The sequence below is a fragment of the Colossoma macropomum genome, unplaced genomic scaffold (genome assembly GCF_904425465.1).
Source record: "Colossoma macropomum unplaced genomic scaffold, Colossoma_macropomum, whole genome shotgun sequence".
Lineage (NCBI taxonomy): Eukaryota > Metazoa > Chordata > Actinopteri > Characiformes > Serrasalmidae > Colossoma > Colossoma macropomum.
The window spans coordinates 4,365,697-4,389,154 of NW_023494784.1; the positions used below are offsets into that span (position 1 = coordinate 4,365,697).

Here is a 23,458-nt window from a genome sequence, read left to right on the forward strand (position 1 = left end):
TCAACATTCCATATGAACTCAGAAGACTCGTGTAGGTTCACTGGTGGTTCTGGATAGTAAATAAAATGTCTATATTTGTGTTGTAGTCATGGCGACCCCTGGTTCCTATCACCACCACTGTAAAGACATCTGAACCATTTCACACCAAACTACTCTGAATCACTCTGTTTACATCTCCACCACTGAATTAGTGGAATTCCCTTAAAAATTACAAACATATTCATGGTAACCTGAATACCATAAAGTCATGTTTGACAAACTTGCGCATCAACAGCAATCAACTCCCTGTTAACGCATTTATGCACCTTTAAAGTATTGGAATGCCTGAAGCTCCGCCCACAGTCTGCGCAGTAATACGGTTTCTCTCCTGTGTGGATGCGCTGGTGTTTTTTGAGACTCCCTCCATCACTGAAGCTCTTCTCACACTCGGGGCAGTCGTACGGCTTCTCTCCGGTGTGAATGCGCTGGTGCTTTTTGAGATTACACCTGTTTCTGAAGCTCTTCTCGCAGTACAAGCAGTCAAACGGCTTCTCTCCCGTGTGGAGGCGCTGGTGTGTTTTCAGAGTGCCTCCATCGCTGAACCTCTTCCCACAGACCGAGCAGTGATACGGCTTCTCTCCGGTGTGGATGCGCTGGTGTTTCTGGAGATGATCCTGCGCGGTAAAGCGCTTCCCGCACTCTGAGCAGCAGTATGGCTTCTCTCCGGTGTGAAGGCGGCGGTGTAACTGGAGACTGTTCTGCGCACTAAAACTCCGCCCACACTCTGGGCAGTAATATGGTTTCTCCCCTGTGTGAACGCGCAGATGTGTTTGGAGATGGTTCTGCTGGTTAAAGCTCTTCCCGCACTCCAGGCAGTGATACGGTTTTTCTCCAGTGTGGACGCGTAGGTGCTTCTGGAGATTGTCCTGTTGAATGAAACGCTTTCCACACTCCAAGCAAAAGTACGGTTTCTCTCCTGTGTGGATGCGCTGGTGTCTCCTGAGGGTCCCAACATCTCTGAAGCTCTTCCCACATTCCGAACAGCGATGCGGCTTCTCGCCTGTGTGAATGCGTTGGTGTATTTTCAGATGACATCGTTGAGTAAAACCTTTCCCACACTCCAGGCAGTGGTGCGATTTTTCCTTCACAGCAATTTTTGGTGTTGGTCTGTACGATATGTCAGTGTGGAGGGAACCGGAGAACGTTTGCTCAACAGTGGAGCCACTTCCAGACGCCATATTCTCACAATCAGTCTCTGATCCAATGTGACTGTAGGGTTAAGTCAAACTGTGTAGGGAAGAGGACACCAGGAGGAGGCTTGCAACAGAACTGCCTTCATTTCTGGAACAGAAAAAGAAAAAAACATTCAAAACTCACTTTGAAACTCCACAACTGTATGATCTTTGGGATCACAGGGGATACAATCACTGGGTACTGAACCTAGAGCTGTGCTATATTTCTCTGAGCGTAAAGTGGATATCGTCAGGACTTAAAAACACTTTACAACTGCGTATTTGATTATAAAGAGCATCATTAGTCCTGTTTAACTGGATGTAGTGCAGCACAGTGTGTGAAATGTTGAACAGTAATTGGATTCAATTGGAATCACCTATCAGAGAACAGAAAAAATATATATCATGACACTCTAGAGGGTAGTTCACCTGGTATACCAGTTGAAATTCCCTCCCCTCTCTTGTAGTGAGCTGCAGCCTGAGGTCAGTTAGTCCAGTTTACTGTCAAAGTAGTGACATCACACTGTAATGAGTTAATGGGGAAAATGAGGAAAATCCAGTCTCTTGGGGTTAGCTGTTACCCCAGGGGTGTCTTAACTTTTTTTCAAAGAGGGCTAGATCGTACCATGTCAAAATACTGAGGGCTGAAATATAAAAAATTAAGTTTCCAAAATATCAGTGCATAGAATCTGAGCTTTCTGTGAGCTACTGTGTTTTGTGTCACTGTATAAAAGATGCATGAAGCTTCTTTTGTTGTTTGTTTCAGAAATCACTTTATTAAAGGAGAAGAGCAGATCGAACAGCATAAACAGCCATTATTGCTCCACCTTGAAAGGTTAATATTTCCTGAGCTGCTCAATCTGCTCTCATAAGAAGTCGGTGCTGTGAGACTCGGAGCTGCAGCTGCTTTAGTTTCTCTCCTGAATTTTTACTGTAATGTTCTGCTGTTTCATGTCTGTTGATGTTAAATTCATTACAGTCTTTTGAAATATGAGGCTCTTGATGAACACTGTAATTTTACAGAGCTGCAGCCACCATCAGGTGAGAGGAAGAACTACAGCATACTGGCTGGTGGGCCACTAACAACACACTCTAAAACAAGCTACGGGACACTTAAAATCTGTCCATGGCAGGCTTTACAACGCCTCAGCTAAAACTGACTAAATTCCATCAGCGTCGGAATTTAAAGCTCGAGTGTGAGAGACGCACAAACGAGACAAACGTCTTTCAAACATAAAACTACATTCAGCAGCGTTTAGAGAGGGCGCTGTGGGCTTTACACACACTGACGCCTTCATCTCATTAGGGTCAGAAAGACATACTGACATCTCATTGTAATTTGATCATTTCTGTTTTTACTGTTTCACCCAATAGAAATATTTAAGATTTACTTGAATTGTTAAATATGGTTCTTATTAAAAGTGAAGGGACTTCCAGAATAATATGTCACTGTTAATCTACAAAAAGGTTCCTTAAGCATCTAAAATAGTTTAATTTGTAAAAATACATTGTGATATAAACTGAAATTGTCACTGCCCACTACTATTGTGACACATCAGGTATCGTAAAGAAATTCCCAAAGTATCATTATAATACATTCTGCCATATCGCCCAGCTCTAACTGTACCCAGTGCAGACAGTGTCAGGCAATTTTATGGAGGCAAAGCCTAGATTTGCTATGTTTTGCTAAAAAAAACGTGCAGGAAACTGTACTTTTATATTGAAAAATATATTTTTAAACACAGACTAATGTGCCAGCATCAATAACATCACAGATATCCTTCATAGTGAAGAATAATGAAAAACTGTCTATGCACATTTAGGGAAACTGGGACCTGCAAAGATTAAAGCTGCACGTTATATTTAAGATGCTTAAAAACAGATAAAAATCAAAATCAAAATAAAAGATTCATTATTAAATGCACAAAACACACAACAAACTTCGATTGTGATTTAGTTTCAGTGGTTCTCGGTTCCTGCTGTGACGGATCCCTGCACTCAGCAGTGTAAGTCAGATAATGAAAGCGGTAAAGTGGATAAAAGCTTTAAGTTTGCTGAGAGATTTAAAAGGCAGTTTTATAAAGGTTTAGCCTGAGTCATTAACAAACACGCCCAAATAATGTCAAAAACAGAGCAGTTAAATCTCAATGATCGTTTTTACTGCACTGCATGAAATAGTCTTTATTTTAACCCCTTTAATGGCCAGGACCCTCCAGCAGGCCCAAAGTTTAAGAATAGCTCAGCCAGTTTGCACTGAAGTCCCTGTAATTACTGAATAATAAGCCTTAGTATGTAATAAGACTGAGATTTTAAAAGGTTAAATTGATAATATTTCACATCCATCAGCATTTATATTATTAAAGGCATGTTTTATGATGAAATATATATGTGGTTTTAGATAAAGTATGATGTGCAAAAGATTTAAACTGTACATAAAAATGTTATAAAAAAAAAAAAATATATATATAATATAATATATAATATATATATATTATTATTATAAAATGCTATTTATTTATTTATTTATTCATTCATCCAAAATATAAAAACACAGTTAAAAAACATATTTTTTTCCTTTTTGGCAAAGAAATAAAAATGTGTGATTAAGAATGTGCCAACGTATGTTACCAGTGTCTCACACATATATCTGGATATATTCCTGCATGTTCTGTTATTGATTATAGCTGCACATCCAACCTGACATGATCTCTGTCAGCACTGTTTTTCAGATCTGCATTATCTCTATATGAAATCATAATGAAGCCCACAAAGACATGCAAATGAAGGATTTCATAACAATCACAAAGAAGGATCTGATCCACACAGAAAAACAGAATTACTCAAAAGCAGAGCAGCACTTTGAATCACTATCAGTCTGTACCATCAAGCTCCACTCAGAATCTGAATCATTAACAGGGTTTTAGGGTATATATCATTAATAAATAATAATAAGGCTCGTGAGTCCAGATCAACTGACAGGACACACACAAACACAGCAAACACCAAGAACAGCAAGACAGTCTTTGTCCTGTGAAGCTGCCTTTATATTGTCTGGCATCCTTTCTCCATTTCTCTAAGGTTCTACACCCCACTGAGAGCCATTAATCAGGTTCTACCTCGATGAGAGCAGCTCCTGTTCGTCTCCTCCAACAACACTGTAGCAGCGCGGAGGCGTGGACTGCTGACCAGAGCGGAGCTCCTGCTTCTCCGCTTTACTGGGGTTGGAGAAGCTCATTGATACAATTAGCGCCCCCACCTGGACTGCAGGGGAACCACACTGATACAGTTAGCGCCTCCAGCTGGACTGCAGGGGAACCACATACACGCTAGGATTGGCCAGTTAACTATACACCGACCAGCCACTTCATTAAGTCCACTTCCTTGTTTCTACACTCACTGTCCACTTTATCAGCTCCACTGACCATATAGTTTCACTCTGTAGTTCTAGTTAGACTGTACTCCAACTGTTTCTCTGCATACTTTGTTACCCTGTTCTTCAGTGGTCAGGACCCCCACAGAGCAGGTACCATTTGGGTGGTGGATCATTCTCAGCACTGCAGTGGCACTGACGTGGTGGTGCAAGTGGATCAGACACAGCAGTGCTGCTGGAGTTTTAAACACTGTGTCCACTCACTGTCCACTCTGTTAGACACTCCTACCTTGTCAGTCCACCTTGTGGTTGTAAAGTCAGAGATGATAGCTCATCTGCTGCTGCACAGTTTGTGTTGGTCATCCTCTAGACCTTCATCAGTGGTCACAGGACGCTGCCCACAGGACGCTGTTGGCTGAATGTTTTCGGTTCTCAGTCCAGCAGCGACACTGAGGTGTTTAACCACTTTGGATTCAGCCATGTGAGAACAATTCATACTGGACATAAAGACCAATATTTGGGTGGAAAAAACTCAATTTCATAACTGACATAGTGACTATATAGGGAGCAGTGAACCGTTTGAGACTCAGCCTTAGGATTTTCTGAGCTCTGATCTTATAGATGATTAATATTGACCATTAAGGGCTGTTTGTGTTCCCTTTCCAGCTCTTTACCTGCTTGATTTATGGTAAAGATGTTAAATATTAAAAGAAACTTGTTTCCATTAAATGGCTTTGTTTCACTCTGACCCCAATGGAGTTATTTGCGTTTGCAAAAAAACTAAATTTTAAAAAAGTTTTAATTTGTATTTTGTTGCGTTGTTTTTACTTAATTAAAAACAACCCAACTGCAGTTTGATTCATATTACCTGTAATGCATGATAAAAAAAATATGATTTATGAAAATTCCTGGAAATGGAAGTATCTGTTTTTCCAAAAGAACTCTTCATATATCATCGCTGTCCAATGAAAAACATGCATCTCCAAGGTTTTAAATCTGGACTCAAAACCATCAGTACAAACCATTGTATTTTGGGCTTGGACCATTTTTTACCCAGGAGTGTACAGGTCAACACTGTTAAACAGGACAAACTAAATATCGCTGTTGTCGGAACAAAACCTCATATCTCCAAAATGGTAACTTTACGGGAGAAGGAATAAACATACTTTACTTTTAATGTAACTCAATGGAACCAGACTTTTTTCAAGTCATTCTGGGTCATTTCTTTTGGTCCATTCCTCGTGATATTTACACACAATGTAAAGACAAACAGGTATTTTCAAAATATGTCAAAAACTGAAAAACAACACAAATGGAGATACAAGGTTTTCTTCCGAGGGATAGTGTGAACAAGCCACCCACAGCTCTCTCCTCACTCTCTCAACAAAGACTTAAAAGAAAAAGCTGTAACATCTTCATGGTGCAAACAGACAAAATATACTTACAGTTTATAATTCATTGTTACAGTAAAAGTTAAGATGTCAAATTAAAAGTCACTTTATCTCAGTTCTATGATCATGTCACTGTATCCCAAGATAATTTGGAGGTGAGCATGAACAAGTCCTTCTCTCAATAAAAGAGAGCTTTTCAAGATAATCATCAAAACAAAGAGAGGAACATCACAAAGATACTACAAACATAAAATCTAAAGAGACACATTTTAAGCTTCAATTTACAGAACAGACGCATCTTCATTAGCATAAAGGCCAAAATAAGTTTACTATTACATGTGAAGCAGGGGTCAACACAGTGACCAGGAGGTGGGATGATTAAAGACTTGGCCTCATTCTCCAATATCCTCCTAAGTTTGTTCTTAAATGTGTTCTTGAGTAAGATCCTAAGAAAAAGTCTACGTCAGATTCATGACGTGTTCTTAAAGCGCAGAACTGTTCTCACCTTTGTGCTCTTGAGTGTGTAGATTCTGTTCCGACCAAAGAACAAATCCCACATAAGAGAACACTGGTGAGTCTGAATCTTCGTCAAAAAGTGGGTTTAAGAAGAAACTCCTTCTTAAGAATGGTTGGAGAATGAAGGCCAATCTTATTTTAGTACATATTTACAGTCTGTGCAAAAGTCTACAGTCGTCTATCTTGGCAATAAGTGTTTTTGTGCATGTAAAAATACATTAATGTATTATTAGAATAAGTGCAAATAAACATAAATACAATAAAAGGTAAGAAACTTTTGGAGCCCCTAAGTTGGGGTCCAGATGTCTCCTGGATGCTCCCAGCCATCACATAGATTTATTAAACTCCAACAGCAGCACCTGATTTAATTAAGCACTGACGAGCCAATGAGATATTCCACGAGGCCTTCATAAGGAGAAGCTTGGGGGTTAAACACCATTACATAAATATAACTACTTACATTATTAGTGTTACTTGTATTAACTCCACTATTAGTGTTTTTCTGTCAATTAAACAGCTTTTAAATCTCTGGCTTTACAACATGAAACTTTCATGCAACTTTAGTTGCTTGAAACTTACACAAAACTAAATTGCACTTCAGCTGCGTAATGTAAATCATCCTGCAACTCACTTGAATGTTGCAAGTGTCTCCACTTTGTTAAACAAGTCTCATGAAACAGCCAATCAAAACGGCAATAAGACATGTGACCACACTAAACGACACAACGAAGATGATTAAACAGAGGATGGTTTGTTGAAAAGGAAATCATCCCGACTGACTCACGATTGGTAGTTTTTACTTTGTCAGTTGAGCCACGACAACAAACTGGAGTTTCACACAGCTAATATTTCTAATATTCCTGTAACCAGTTGTGTTAACTAGCCACATACAGCTAACACAGCTAACAGCTGTTTAAATAGATGCTGGTGCAGCATTTATTTGTCTTCTACATATCATTGCTGTCAGATAAAAACCTTGTATCTCCATTTTTGTCCATCGTTTTTTAAGTTTTTCATTTGTTCCTTTCTTGGTTCCTCCTAATTTTACACAGAGCTCAGATTCATTTGGGGGCCAAAGGATTAAAATTATTACAGGAGAGGAGACAGATTTGCTCTGCGATGAACCTGCTGTGCTTCTTAGGACAGAATCAGTGAGACATCAAGCAGGCTATAATGGGTTTTCAAAGGCTCAACATGAACACAACATAAATCTCACATATATAAAGACAAAGAAATACAGAAAAAAAAAAACAATGAAAGCTGGAAAAAATATATGTAGATGCTGCAAATATTTCACCTCATGGGTGACTTTACAGCTAGAACGATATGGTGTATCAAAAAATACAAGCTGCTAATTTGACTAATGCACTACAAATACCACCGATCATAAAACCCAAACAGAGAAGCTGCGACAGCGGTCTGAAACGTCAAGAATACACCAGATCAGAATTTAAACCTGCGGTCATTAAGGACAGTCACATATAGAAACACAATCATTACAGACAAAACAAACCACATTCAAAAGAAGAAATCAGGGGTCATATTAGAGAAGTTTCCTCTCTGACAGTTCAAGATAAGATTTATCACAAATTTCTATTACAGAAGCAAATCTGATCTTAATTTAGTAATTTTATCCTATCTTAGAGCATCTTATCTCCAGTTAGGAAATCTTAACCTACTCGATCAGAGTCAACAATCAGCTGTCATGTCTGTTTCCTAGCAACCAACCATAAACACACACAGCTGAAAAGTAAACACATACAAAATAATGCGAAAATGTGAGTCCCAGCTGCTGTTACTGATGTAAAAAAGGTCTAAACAGAACTAAAGTGTGATAAACTGTAAGTTGTGAATGCTGTGAGAGCGCCCCCTGCTGTTTATCAGAGCGTCACCGCTCCCCAGTTTCAATCTCCGTTTCCCAAACGCTTTAGCCGAGCGCGCTAACGTTACTCCTAATGAACAGACACACGTTCAGCTCCGTCTCCTCATTATTCACCACCATCACTGTAATATTTCATCATCAACATTAACACACGAAGGTGATCAGAGGGGCGGTGGAGATCGAGTCTGCAGCGTCTGAGATCTTTAAAACGCAGAGTTAGAAAAGAAAATCATCTCACAGTGAAAGCAGCGTTTTACAGTAGAAATAAATGGAGCTCATTATGCTGGTAGTGAACGATGCTGCTGACTCAGCTGCCTAAAAACCATAGAAACGGACCTTAAACAGAAGTGAGGACCCTGTTGGGGTTCATCCTAAAGTTAGGACAGGATTTAGGAGGTTCAGTCTAGTTAGGATGTTTGTGTGATGCTGTTTTCTTATCTGGAGTTAATGATGAGATTATGAAGGTAGGAACTCTTATTCTAGAATAGCTACTGTCCTGAATTCAGATCAGATTTCAGAGTTAGGATGGTTCTGTATTACAGCCCCAGATTTCTTACTTACAACAGTAACATCTCTCCTCGTTAGGAGCTACTTAGACCGTACAGATAATATTAATCAGATGATCTCAAAGGCTGACTGCAGCAATCCTGGTTTTGATTCGACACGCTTGCGCCTCATAGGCATCCCTTAGTGCATTTGTGTATCTTTAAAGAGTTCAGATGCCTGAAGCTCCGCCCACAGTCTGAGCAGTAATACGGTTTCTCTCCTGTGTGAATGCGCTGGTGTGATTTGAGACCACCCCCGTCACTGAAGCGCTTCCCGCACTCCGAGCAGTGATACGGCTTCTCTCCGGTGTGGATGCGCTCGTGCGTGATGAGGTTGGCCTTGTTGCGAAAGCTCTTCACGCAGAACGAGCAGGTGTACGGCTTCTCTCCGGTGTGGATGCGCTGATGCGTCGTGAGGTGGCCGCCGTTCCTAAAGCTCTTCCCACACTCTGAGCACTTGTACGGCTTCTCTCCGGTGTGAATGCGCTGGTGCAGCTGAAACTGACCACGTACCGTGAAGCTCTTCCCGCAGTCCGAGCAGCAGAACGGCTTCTCTCCCGTGTGGATGCGCTGGTGTAGTCGGAGGTTATTCCGCTGGTTGAAGCTCTTGCCGCACTCCGGGCAGTGATACGGTTTCTCTCCTGTGTGGATGCGTTGGTGGTCTCGCAGGTGAGTCCGTCTAGTGAAACTCTTTCCGCACTTTGGGCAGTGGTGGGTTTTCTCCTTGACTGTGTTTTTTTGGGCTGCTTTGCGGAGAGCGGCGGAGGACTTTCGCTCCGAAGCATTGGAGGAGGGAAGTTTAAAATGTGAATAAAAGTAGTCGCCAGAGGGAGACGACTTCAGAAAATAGGGCACCGAACTGGACATCGTTTCTGGAAGAGAAAAAAGAAGAAAACTGAACTACTTAAGTCATATTTTCAGTCAACTGATCAATCTTTATCATCATGTTTTTTCTACATCAACTGAATACTTTTGAATTACATTGCATGAAAATTTTACCATGAATGGACCAAAAGAAATGCTCCAAATTTGCTTGGAATATGATTTCTTTCCATTAACTTGACATTAAAACAATTAAATGTTTTTGTCTTCTCCTGTACAATTGCAATTTTGGAGATACTTGTCTTTTTTGGAAATATCTGACATAACAATTGCTTGTAGCACCACAAAACTCAAACTAAGCAAAGCAAGTCAAGATCTAACATTAGTAGAGAACGTGTTTGAACATTTATACATTTAGAAAATGTGATTAAATGACAAAAAATATATAGGATTGCTATCAGCCAATACTCAGGGTTTCAGTGTCAGTATCAGTATCAGAAAGGGAAAAGTAGCATGGTGCTAAATGCAACAAAAAGCATTAACATTGGTGGGGACAGTACCTATTGCAGACAACGTTTAGGTCAGGGGTCACAAGCCTATTGTTAGGAAGAGCCATTTTGTTCTTGTTCTTTGTTCAAAAATCAAACCACCTTGGGAGCCACAACAACATTTTGTACGTTTCACCATCTTGGCTGTAAATATGTCTCAGTATGTGCTAATGTGCTAGTATAGACTAAAATATAGTATAAATGAAAACGCAGACTTATTTTGCTCTGCTTTAAGCTTTAGATCAGCTATAGTCGCTTTTCTCACATCTCCGACAGAAAACATTTCCAAAAGCAGTTCGACTTTTTACAAGGCTGAAGTCGCTTCTCATTTGTCAGCTTCTCCCACCTTAAATGGAGCCTGATGTGCCAGAATGTAACTGCTGCACCATTTAAGGTGGAACAGGACAATTTTAATGAGAAACTTCAGCTTTGCGACTCTTTAGTGTTTGTCAGTTTCTCGCTGCAGATTAAACGTATCAGGAAACCAGCTGGAGTGATTATAAACACTAATAAGTCCATTCGTCTCCAAATTATTGAGGTTCATCTTAAATCTTTCTCTTTGCCGTTTCGCTACTAGCTAGGTGAGATTGTTTTCTGTGCTGCTATGGTGACCAGCAGTCTGCACTGATCTTCAGGGTTAAAGGGTGAATTAGCAGTTCTACATTAACTCCATTTATTGTTAAACTGTGTTGAACGATCAGCAGAGCTTTATTTTACTGTAAAGGAGGATTATTTTATTTTTACCTACAAATCTAATTCTGCTGTGGAGCCACAACAGCGCAGTAACACAGCCGCATGAGGCTCCGGAGCCACATGTTGCTGACCCCTGGGTTTAGGTTCACATCAAATGAAAACAATCATTTATAATTGCTCAAAATTAAACCAGAATACAGATCTGCAGCTGTGAATCTGCTTCTGCGGTTCTCAGTTCCTGGCGTAAGGGATCCTGTGCTGCACAGTCCAGTCAGATATAAAAGTGGTCAAGTTTGCTGTGATGTGTAAAAGATTTACAAAGATTGAGCCTGTCTGGGCGATTATTAATGAACATGTTAGAGTCATGTAAACAATGAAAAGTGACTGTTTTACTGCAACACATTATAATTATGGTATGATTAAGTGCAATAGCACAAACATCACTACTCACAGAGGGCTCACCAATCTAATCCACAAAGGGCTTGTATGGTTTTTGATTAAATAGGTTTCATGCAGTTGATCAGTTATGGGAATAAAAGCCATGCAGCCCTTGCAGATATGTGAGCTCTTCATTAATACCCCTGTATTAATGTATAAATGAAAATCGCTGCTAATACACACGCTGTAAACAAAACCATTCCAGACCCAGAAAACACCCTGCTGAAACAGCGTTGCCAGCCCAAGCTGTTTTGGTTCAGGTTTAATGGTTTAGTTGGTCTGCCAGTATGGCCAGGTCTACCAGCATTGGGTGTTTTCACCCAGTTGATGACCAGCTTGTCAACCACCTTGACCATCAAAGGCCACCCTGCTGAAAAAAGACCATCAGAAGCCAGTAGGATCAAACTTAATGGTTTTGCTTTCTAATGGAAATTGGCTTAATGGTTTCCAATATAGTCCACCATTTTCCTGTAGAACACCTTTAGATCCCATTAGGAAACAATTGAATGCATTTAGAATCAGCCACTGGTCACCTGTTAAACCATGAGGATCCTTTACATTGTCATACTAACCCATTAAAAAAAAGCCAAAACAGTACATAACAATCATGAGCCAAATGAAACACTTAATGGTGTCACCTTAGACCATCTTAGACCAGCTGGATTTTTCTGCAGTGTTTTCCCTTATGTACACTTTCCCCTCTCAGTGTCACTGTGTCCTATTCAACACTGTTATAAACCAGCAGCAGCTACTTAACCTGCCAAAGCCTGTAAACTAATCCAGTGGAGAAGACCTGCAGGTCTGTGTGGGGGTTGCTCACACAAAAAAGGATACTTAAAATTCATTTTATTAAGTAAACTTACGTAAAGTTCAAGTATATTTTCTAAGTATACTTTATGTAGTAGGCAAGCTAATATCAAAGTACTAGTAGTATACATGTAAGTGTACTATTTCAGTACTTCTTAGGACTAACCTGACCCACTATTTAGTTTATAAAAGTGTAATTTGAAGTATAGCACAAGTACAAATATTATTATACAGGGTGATTCAAAATGATTCATCCAATTTCAAAGCGCCATATTTATATAACTGTGAGGCGCCGAGGAACCATTCACAATCCAATTAAAAGAGGGGGTCATAGAGTTTCTGACTGTCCGTGGAAGATGGCTCCCTTCAGTCTGAGAGGAGATGCGACCCCTGAGCAGAAAGTGTTCTGCGTTCTCCACTTCAATAAGAGTGAATCCGTCATAATTTTGCCGCTCAGAGTTTTCAGCGTTGGTTCCACAACACTTGATTATCTCTGAAATCGCACTGAAAGAGCCGTGAGTACAGCAAGACCTGACATGCTCAACCCAGTATGGGATAAATGTGACTATGGCGTTGATGTTGTCCGTACAGCTGGAGGAGGTTCATACTGAGACCTTGTACAATTACATAATAAACTTTATGCTCATTTAAACCATTTACAGTTTACTGCAATGTTCTGTAATGAATGAAATAAATCTTTCTGAAATCGGATGGATCTTTTTGAATCACGCTGTATGTACGTTAGCCTGACTGCATGTCTTCGGACTGTGGGAGGAAACCCACACACACACACAGGGAGAACATGCAAACTCCAGGCAGACAGAACTCTGGTCACCCAGGAATCAAACCAACTGTGCCACCATGCTGCCCTGTTACTTTATACATACTTATACTGTTCTTAAGCACATCTCAATCGACAGATTAAGTACAAGTATAGGCTGAATATACTTAAACTTTTCTGTATACTTGTAAGTATAAGCCAAGTATACTTAAGTATAATTTTATCTTGCTTATCTCTTATAAGTACATAAAAGTATACTGAAAGCATACTTAGTTATTTTTTAGTTTAAAAGAAGTTTACTAACAGCTCACTTGAAGAAACTTCTTTTTTGTAAGGGTTGGTCTGATGACATCAGCAGGATTATCTTACATGTAGAATGAAACATATTTAAACATCTTTACGATATTCCAGAAAAAAAAATGACATACGGCATAAACGTGCCAGCTTTAGAACATCCCTGCTTAAAATCAGACTGTTAGATCCATTAGGTCCGAAACCTGATGGTTTTGCTTGCTGATTGGAATTGGCTTAATAATTGCCATTAGAGACCACTAGTTTCCTGTGTAGGGCACGTTTAGATCCCATTAGGAGACCATCAGATACATCTGGAATCAGAACACCTGTTAGTCCTTTACACTGTGATATCAACCCATCAGGAAAAGCCAAAACACCATTACAGAACCACAAGACAGTTAATAGTTTATGTTTTGTCACAAAGGGAAACCCTGAGCTCCTCATCTGTGTCTGAGTACAGACAGCAGCACCTCAGAGCTCGGTTCCTCAGCAGAGTCTCAGAAGGTTGTTCTGGTGCTGGGTTAGGTCAGTGTTCCTGGCCCTGGAGCTCCACTGTCCTGCACAGGTCAGTGCTCTAACACCCACTGTACCTCAGTGATGGGCTGTTAATCAGGTAGATCAGGTGAGCTGAGAGCAAAGAGAACACTGCAAACACTACAGTGCAGAGCAGAGGCCTCCAGAACCAGCGCTCAGAAACACTGCTCTAGATAGCCTGAGAGAGAACATCTCTACAAGCGCTCCTCTCAGAGTAAAGAACACACTGTACACTGAGTTAATCAGGTTCTACCTCGATGAGAGCAGCTCCTGTTCGTCTCCTCCAACAACACTGTAGCGGCGCGGAGGCGTGGACTGCTGACCAGAGCGGAGCTTCTGCTTCTCCGCTTTACTGGGGTTGGAGAAGCTCATTGATACAATTAGCGCCCCCACCTGGACTGCAGGGGAACCACACTGATACAATTAGCGCCCCCACCTGGACTGCAGGGGATACAGCCACAGTTTCTTACGTTGTCGTTTTCCAAAAAATTGGTAAAATGATTTCTAGATTATTATTGGGAATATATATTGTGACTATATGTATTACATTGACCTCACACACTTACAGAACATAAGCTGTGAATTCATCGCCATTTCCTGTGTGCAATATTTTTAAAATATCTCTATAGTGTAAAGATTTTTTGCTTCTCTACTTATAATGTTTATGTTGTTAACTCCTCACCAACCCATGTGTAATATAAATCAGTACCTCACGTGCAATACTTGAAATTCGGGTAAAATATCCTCACAGTGTAAATATCTTTGCTTTTATTTATTTAGAATTCTTTATATTGTTAATTTTTGTGAAGGATAGAGTTTATATTTTTGTTCTTTTTTTATTTTTAGTATTATATATATTGTCTATAAAGTAACAAGTAACAAACTGTAAACCTTGCTAAGTAACTAATAAGATTACTTGCTTGTTAATTCTCTTTTTGTTACTTATTTTCTGTACACTGTAAAAAGTGGCTCATCAGATTAGCCTACAAAATTACTTCCTGTGGTAACAAGTAAATTAACTAGTTTTATTTGACCTAAATAAATACTTTAAATGAATGAATCTTTCAATCAATGTAATATTTTGAAATGAAAATTAAACTAATTAAATTGTTTTTTACTACATTAAGTAATATTTGATCTGACGAGACACTTTTTACACTGTAAGCCCGGATAAGTTTAATTTACTTACAAAAAATGAGGAAACCGGTTGTTATAAAGTTATCACACCTAAAAGACAAGATGATTTAACTTTTTTAACTCTACTTTGAATCTTGATTTTAAGTAAATACAATATTAACTTAAATACTGATTAGGATCATTCATGGAAAAACAACTTGATTAATAAACAGAAAATATAAACAGAACAGATAAAACACTGGCAATAGTTGTGTTTGAGGTTGTAATGTAACGTACCCAAGAATATAATGAATTTTATAAAAGTTTCCCCTCATTTTCAACTTTCAAAAGCAGGTACAGCTGCAATTTTTCATTCCAGTCAGGGATCCAGGTGTTTGGTAGCTAACGCAGCTGGAGCTTAACAACAATTTAGCAAAATCTTTACTTAATTCACCATAAGAGCACCAGGACGTGACCTAGATTGTACACTGATGTGCTGATTGTTGTTTTTACAGTGACATTTTGCTATAAGGTGACATTTGTTCGGAAGCTAAGAATTAGAAGAATTTTGTTCATATTTTCACGCTCAGCAGAAAAAAATAAACTTTCTATGATGATCATGATTGCTTGGGTGTGCTGAGAAATGCACTATACTGTTTTACCAATCAATATGCTAAGCTAACTAGCAAGGTGATTTTAAATTAGCCAAATTCGACTTTTAAGAGAGGCAAAAGACTAAAAAGACAAATATATTACCAATCGTGGTCATTATAACGGTTCCAGCCATTATAATGACAATGAACTAGAGCTAGAAGCTTGAGTCTCATTGGTTCCAAGTTTGGGTCAGTTCTTGTTTCTGAATGTGCAGTGTAAAAACACACTGCAACATTCATCAGTATTAATCAGTTTACCTGGTTAATAAGAACTACTGGTGACTTATTGCTCAGCTGCTGCGTCCGATATACTGTTCGTTCACCACCATTTAGGTTATCCAAACACTGGAGGTTCACTCCAGGTCATTCTACAGAAACATCCATTTTTGTGTCCTTAGTGTTTACAGATATTTTACACTTGTAAAACCCATTAGGGTTACAATTTATTTATATTTTAAAATTAACAATATGTTATTTTAACAATTACACCTTCCTGAGCCCCAATTTAGCAATATTGGTTTTTAAATCAATCACATAGAATTCCAAACACCACAGAAGAGCTCGTCCCCACAGTGTAAAGGGTGAGGCCATATTTTGAGGTAAAAAAAAAAAACATGTTTTTCTGCCATTTTTACTGCAATAATTTATAAATGACTATGGAATATATGAATTAAATGACAGAAAGAAAACAAACACCAAATGAATATTATAAAATATATAGTGAAAGTTGGGGTCCCAGGAGTCGTGTCACTGGTGTTACTGCGTAACAAAAATTTCTTATTTTGAAATAAAAGTCACACTGATGACATCACCTGACTTCCTTTTACCTGTGTTCTGAGGATCTATGAAGAAAAGCTCATGGTGAGTCCACTGTGTCTTTCAGTTATCAGAGATTCTCTCATTTAGCTCATGATTTCATATGGAGCTTTTAGCTGAAGTCACTGGTGTGACCGACTTAATTCTGAGGTAATTGTGAAAAAATAGAATACAAATGGATTAAATTACATATTTTGGTGGATATTCCATGATTGACTACATGTGGTTTGATGCTCTGTAGCAGCCATTCTGTAAAATGCATTGTTCATTAAAATGTCTCTGGTGTTACATTTATTATATAACACCAGTGAGGATCAGGAACACCAGTGACTCAGTGGACGTTTCTGTAGAATGACCCTAATATAAACTTACAACACACATTTTAGCTCTTAGAGTAAAACTCCAGCCCTACAGCAGACAGACTGAGACAGATCTGCAGGAGCTTCATGAAATCATCCACTTTACTACATTTGTAAATAGAAAAAGTTTCAACTCAGTTAAATGCAACAGATGAAAATGGATACACTGTTGATGTACATTCATACGGAGCCCTGCTGATCACATCTCGTGTAAATAAAAAGAATGCATGGCCATTCCTTCTGAACTTGTGGGAACGAGATCCTAATGCATGGCCACAACTTATCTTGTCCCCACACCTTCCTAAGTCAAGACATTGATTCTATATAGAACCAAGAACACTCAAAGAATCGATTTCATGTTTATAGGGTTCTTTGCATCGTGAAAGCGTTCTTCAGATTGATGGAGAATGTACTGTAGATAGTTCTATATAGAACCTTTTTGAAAAGGGTTCTGCTATTACGATATCAAGCTTATAACAGAAGAACCCTTTTTGGTTGTACATAGAACCATACACAGTGCATTCTCTATCAATCTGAATAACCATTTTACCATGCACAGATCCTTTTATTTGTGCACAGGGCTCTTTGACTGTTCATAGTTCTGTATAGAACCATTTTCTTTACTAAAGAATCCTTGAACAACCATCAACCATCTGTGCACTACACAGAATGCATCACAGTGTCAACATCAGGTATATTTTTACACTCTGCTCGTATAAATTTAATGAAATTGGACTTTCAATTTGTCACGTTTGGTACGCTATATAGACAAATTATTGGGGCACTCCTTTTAATTATTGAGTTCAGGTGTTTCAGCCACACTCATAGCTAACAGGTGTATAAAATCAAGCACATAGTCATGCAGTCTCTGTTTTTCAAATTTCTCCTTTAATGATAAACCTACTTTCCCACACTAACCAAACACCAAAACTTCTTTCAACAATATTTAGACTTTTTTATTCCCATTTCTGTCTTTTTTGTCTAGAATTTTTATGTGGATTTTCATAATATGCATTGAAAAAGCTCTCGTGGCTTTCTGAGGGCTTAATATTGGTTTAATTTCATGTAGCAATGGCAAGATGGTATGTTACAAATTTTTGGATGTGGTAAGGCACGCGTGCAGTGGCCTTTACAGTATTAAAGGGGGCTTGTTTCTGTTTTTTCCCTTTCCTTTATTGTGTTGTATTTTTTTGTGCATGTAAATGTTCTACAAAGTCCCAAAGCTCAGTGTTCCCTCCACAGGGAGAAACTCTCTCCTACAGAATCCACATTTCTCAGCTGCCTGAAACGCCTCGTTGGAATTCCAGCCCTTTTCCCTCGTTACAGGATGACTCAATCTCATAACACAGTCCTTACTGCCTGCCTACCGGCGAGCTCGGCCCCCTCACACAGCGCACAGCGGCTACTGGAGGAGGAAGAGTGTGTTCAGTGCTGTAGCGTGTGGAGAAGACACTGACCGGACTTTCAGGATCCACTCTGGATCAAACTGATAAGGCAGAACCGACACTGCTGGAGAAACAGCCACAGCCGAGTTACAGCTACTCAGGAGTGAAGGGTCTGTCTGCAGACTGCAGGACAGGGGCGGAACATGTAGGGGCGCAATCACTTTGGAGGGAGACGGATCAAAGTGGGAGAGCTGACCAATCAGAGCACAATGGCCTCATTGGGAGGGGGAGCTTAAAGACACAGGAGCTCTAACAGAGTGTTTCAAACAGAGGGTGAATAGAGATGAACAATATGAGGAAAATAACGTGTTTTTGGAATACTGCGAAATGTTTGAATGGAAACTCAGCCAATGATGTGCTTAATGATGTGTTTCCATCCTCTACACCTATACAAAGACACTTTAGAGGACGTAGGCTACCGTTATTAGGGGCTGCATCAAAAAGAGCAATATGGAGAGATCTAACTCGGTGTTTGCTTTAAGTAGAATCATCTGTACAGCCATTTGCTATAATGCTACGTTCGTTTGCAGCTCAGAGACGCCGGGCAGGACAAGCAATGGCCACCTACCGAGGGCCAAAATCTCAGTGCCCTCCCAATGATGTTCATCTTGCACCTGGCAAATGCACCAGACAGTTCTGGAGCTCACTGTGCAGAGCCTTTTTTCAAACCAGCTTTGATGAGGCATTTCAGAATCTCCAAAGCAGCCTTTGAAAAGCTCTGCGCTGTGATCGGACCATCTAGGAATCACAGAATTCTGTGACTTACAGCCAAAATAAGAATGCATAATAGGTCCCCTTTAAAGACTCCACTCATTCTAGGCTGTGAGAATAAACACAGTAGTTACAGAGGTTTCATAATTCACTCAACAGTTTTCATCTCACTCTTGGGGCACTTATGCTTCTTGAAGCTGCTCAAATGTCTGAAGCTCTTCCCGCAGTCTGAGCAGAAGTACGGCTTCTCTCCTGTGTGGATGCGCTGGTGAACTTGCAGATAACTCTGCTGGTTAAAACTCTTCCCGCAGTCCGAGCACCGATACGGCTTCTCGCCCGTGTGGATGTACTGGTGTGTTTTCAGGTTCCCTCGGTCTCTGAAATATTTTCCACAGTACGAACAGTGAAACGGCTTCTCTCCCGAGTGAATGCGCGAGTGCGTTCGAAGGTGGCTTTCCTGATTAAAGCTCTTCCCGCACTCCGAACAGCGATATGGCTTCTCTCCTGTGTGAATCCGCTGGTGTTTTTGGAGGTGGCTCAGCTGGTTGAAGCTCTTCCCGCAGTCCGAGCAGTGATACGGCTTCTCTGCCATGTGAATGTGCTGATGAGCTTTGAGATTTCCTCTGTCTCTGAAGCTCTTTCCACAGTACTGACATTCAAACGGCTTCTCCCCCGTGTGGATGCGCTGGTGAACCCGGAGAGTGCTCTTCAGAAGAAAAGCCTTCCCACACTCTGAGCAGGGAAACGGCTTCTCCCCCGTGTGGATACGCTGGTGCAGTTTGAGACTGCTCTGTCTAGTGTACCTCTTCCCACAGTCAGGGCAGAAGTGAGCACTCTCCTCAGTGGTGCTTCTCTGCTTTCGCCTGTGAGATGTTTTAGTGCAGAGAGCACCAGAGGATCTTTGCTGAGCACTGGAGCTTCTTTTGGGTGCCATATTCGCAAGTCTCTACTCATTTCTGTACCATCTGGGGCATCTTTTGTGTTGATGTGTGGAGATAAATACAAACTAGTCGACACACCAGGAGCAGGAGCCCGGCATCAGGATGATGTTCATTCCTGGAGGAGATAAACAAAAAATATTGAGAAGTCAAATGTAAAAATGAGACGACAGTGACACTACACCTAAAGTAGTTATTTTATAGGTGGAACACGTGTCCTGGGTGATCCGATCATAAGGGTACAGCACTAAGCACAGGTCTGAATCAGAGCATGTGAGTGGAGCGGCAGACTGGAACAACAAGCATTTTACTTTAATATTTAGTCACAAAGCACCAGAGTTGGCAGAACCACGGGGGGCGAGCGGGCATTTGACCCACCACTTTCCGATTGAGTTCAGATAGCTTACATCATACAGATATTAACCTATACAGAGCGCTAACCAATAGACATAAACAGAAAGAGAGTCAAACTCACTGACAGAACCAATCAGAATCTCCATTTTACCTGTGGGGTGGAACATTTCCCAGACAATAAAGGGGTTTGAGAGTTGCTGTGCTGTGAGAGGAGCTGCAGCTCACTATTCCCGTAAAAGTGTTTTACTGCGATACATGATGCACCAGGCCACAGTTTGTGTTACTACACTGTGTGACTTTACAAAATATCACTTTGATCTACTCTGAACGACTTCTTTAGTTCAGTGAACACTTCACCTGTATTCAAGTCCGCACTGAAGAACTGATTGATGAGGAAATTCAGCACCAGAGCATGCTTTCCTCAGTGCACATCAGCGCTGCACTGTCTGAATAATCTGCCTGCTTTAACAGCGACTCTGTACAGACGCTCATATCGCTCCTGCAGCTCCAGCTGCTGTTAATTATAACAAAATAATAGTAAAGTTCTATGTCTGATTTGGGCTCATGAATCACGGAGCGTATTTTTGGCCATGCATCAGAGACCTGATTGGTTACATTCAAACTGACAAACCAATCTTAAACAAGCAGGTACAAAGTATGATTTATTGCTACTGCAATGACTGTGACACACTTTTTTATATTTTTTCCCTGTTTTCATGGTGACAAATCTTTGCAGGGCGTCGCTTCCCTGCAAAACTGGTACATACTTTAGAAAATGAACCGGGTTTGAAAACTTCAGATATGTTAGCTATCAGAGTTTACTGTCTGAGGCTGAATCCAGTGCAGGATCAAAGCAAACAATGACCCTTTTTCTCAAATCAGATCTTCTGAGACGACTGTCCACTCTGCTATTTGCAAGCGATCAGATCGGGTTTGTGTGTCTAAGATAAGATGTGTGCTGTAAGATAAGATACGATTCCTAAATGAAGATTTCGCAATTCCTATGATTGCGAAAGATCTTATCTTGACCTGTCAGATCAGAGCTTAAGACAAAAAGATGGACAGTTTCTGTAATGCGGCCCCTGGTTTGTATGTCCACACTGCTCTGAAAAGATCAGATATGTCACATTAAGATGAAACAACTGATTTGTGCCACTCAGATTTGGGTGGGAGGTGAGATGCAGGAACGTGGATCTCCTGAATGAGGGTTGTTGACTGCTGTTCTAAACTATGTTTATAAGTCAGGTAGTAAATTGCATTTTGAGTGGCCACCCACAGAAGTCTTTGCCAGTGCAGTCGTCAGTGTTCTGAAATTCAGTGGCTTCTGAGAGGCTAGCTATCCAGACTACATAAAGATGAAACAGTAACAACACTGTAATGTACATTATAATGTGCTATAACCATCCAATTGCTACATTTATTCAGCCACACCTTTACCCATTACTCTTCATGTAATGAACACAAACACGTCCATCCAACAAGACACCTGATTCTGAAAATTACCAAAAATTTATCAACAACCTTTCAAATGTACTTGGCCTGTTCGCATTGAAGGCATCACAACACTCACCACACCATTTTCACACCACATGTGCAGTAAAACTGTACCTCTTAATGGACTAAATAAAATCCTGGTCCTGCGCTGGTCAGTATTTCTTCTGTTCTAACAAGCCCAGTTCTACTCTGAGGACGCTGTGGGTTCTCCAGGTCCAGATCTGAAACAACAAAGTTCAGTATAACTATGAATCTCTGCACAATTGAGTGTGTGAGATGTAAACAGAGTGATTCAGAGTGGTTTGGTGTGAAATGGTTCAGATGTCTTTACAGTGGTGGTGAAAGGAACCAGGGGTGGCCATGACTACAACACAAATATAGCCATTTTATTTACCATCCAAAACCGCCAGTGAACCTACATGAGTCTTCTGAGTCTATATGGAATGTTGATGATGGAAAATAGTGGAAAATCTGAAATAATAAGTTTTCTTTGGGGACTATTTTGCCTCAAAACTTTCTACGGCTTAAAGTGTTTAAAAAAGTGTTCTACGCCAAAGCCTTCTCAAAACTACCATAACCCTGCTGAAAGAAGACCACTAGAACCATTAGGAGTAAAACCTGATGGTTTGGCTTTCTACTGGGAAAGGGCTTAATGGTTACCATTGGAGACCAACTAGTTTCCAGTAGGACACCTTTATGTCCCATTAGGAAATCATGTATCTAGAATCAGAACACCTGTTAAACCAATCCTTTATTACACTGTGATATTTACACCTAAGATTTTTGTCAGCAGGAAGCGTTCTTTAGTAAAGGCAGTGTTTCTGTTTAGACTTACGAGTTCTATATAGTAATATTTGCATGCTTAAATGGTTCTCTGCATGGTGGAATGGTTCTTCAGATTGATGGGGAGTATGGTGTTGTTTATGGTTCTATGCAGCACCACAAATAGAGTTTTGCTACTGTTAGGATGTCAAACTTGTAACAATGGCAGAACCCTTTTTAGAGCTAATCTGTATAACACTCTCCATCAGTCTGAAGAACCGTTTCACCATGCAGAGAACCATTTAATCATGCAAAGATTACTATATAGAACTCATAGTTCTAAACAGAAACATTGCCTTTACTAAACAACTCTTAAAGAACCATCTTTTTTAAGAGTGTTCTTCTCAAAAAGAGAACATCTCTCCACTCATCTGAGACAGTAAGGCTGGTAATCAGGTTCTACCTCGATGAGAGCAGCTCCTGTTCGTCATCCTCCAACAACACTGTAGCGGCGCGGAGGCGTGGACTGCTGACCAGAGCGGAGCTTCTGCTTCTCCGCTTCACTGGGGTTGGAGAAGTGCACTGATATAATTAGGCGCCCCCACCTGGACTGCAGAGGAACCACACTTGGAACCATGTGATCATCCAGAGCGTTGTTTTTAATTCAACCCGTTTTCCGACAAACCCCCGCCTTCTGCGCAACGACTGGATAGTAGTTCATGCGAGCAGGCTGCCGATTGGCCAGTTGAGAAGGCAGTCATATCCAGATTAGCACGCATTTCACAGTCACAGTTACATTCTGTTAGAAACAAGTTAGAAAAAAAGCATCAGTTAGCATTACTGCTACTGAGCGCTGATTGGTTAGCATTACTACTACTGAGCGCTGATTGGTTAGCATTACTGCTGCTGAGTGCTGATTAGTTAGCATTACTGCTACTGAGTGCTGATTAGTTAGCATTACTGCTACTGAGCGCTGAT

At 40.3% G+C, this 23,458-nt stretch overlaps 1 protein-coding gene across 1 annotated transcript; it reads right to left on the bottom strand.

Annotated features, from left to right (window-relative positions):
• Nucleotides 1-128: 128 nt before the first annotated feature.
• Nucleotides 129-23,037, bottom strand: LOC118811848 (zinc finger protein 658B-like). Its single transcript, XM_036576387.1, has 6 exons — nt 22,944-23,037; nt 21,833-21,939; nt 19,149-19,988; nt 13,263-13,272; nt 9,101-9,594; nt 129-1,087 (listed from the first exon to the last, which is right to left on the bottom strand). The coding sequence occupies exons 3-6, from the start codon at nt 19,864-19,866 to the stop codon at nt 246-248; spliced, it is 2,064 nt and encodes a 687-aa protein (XP_036432280.1). The 5' UTR covers nt 19,867-19,988; nt 21,833-21,939; nt 22,944-23,037; the 3' UTR covers nt 129-245.
• Between the last annotated feature and the right edge of the window lie 421 nt (nt 23,038-23,458).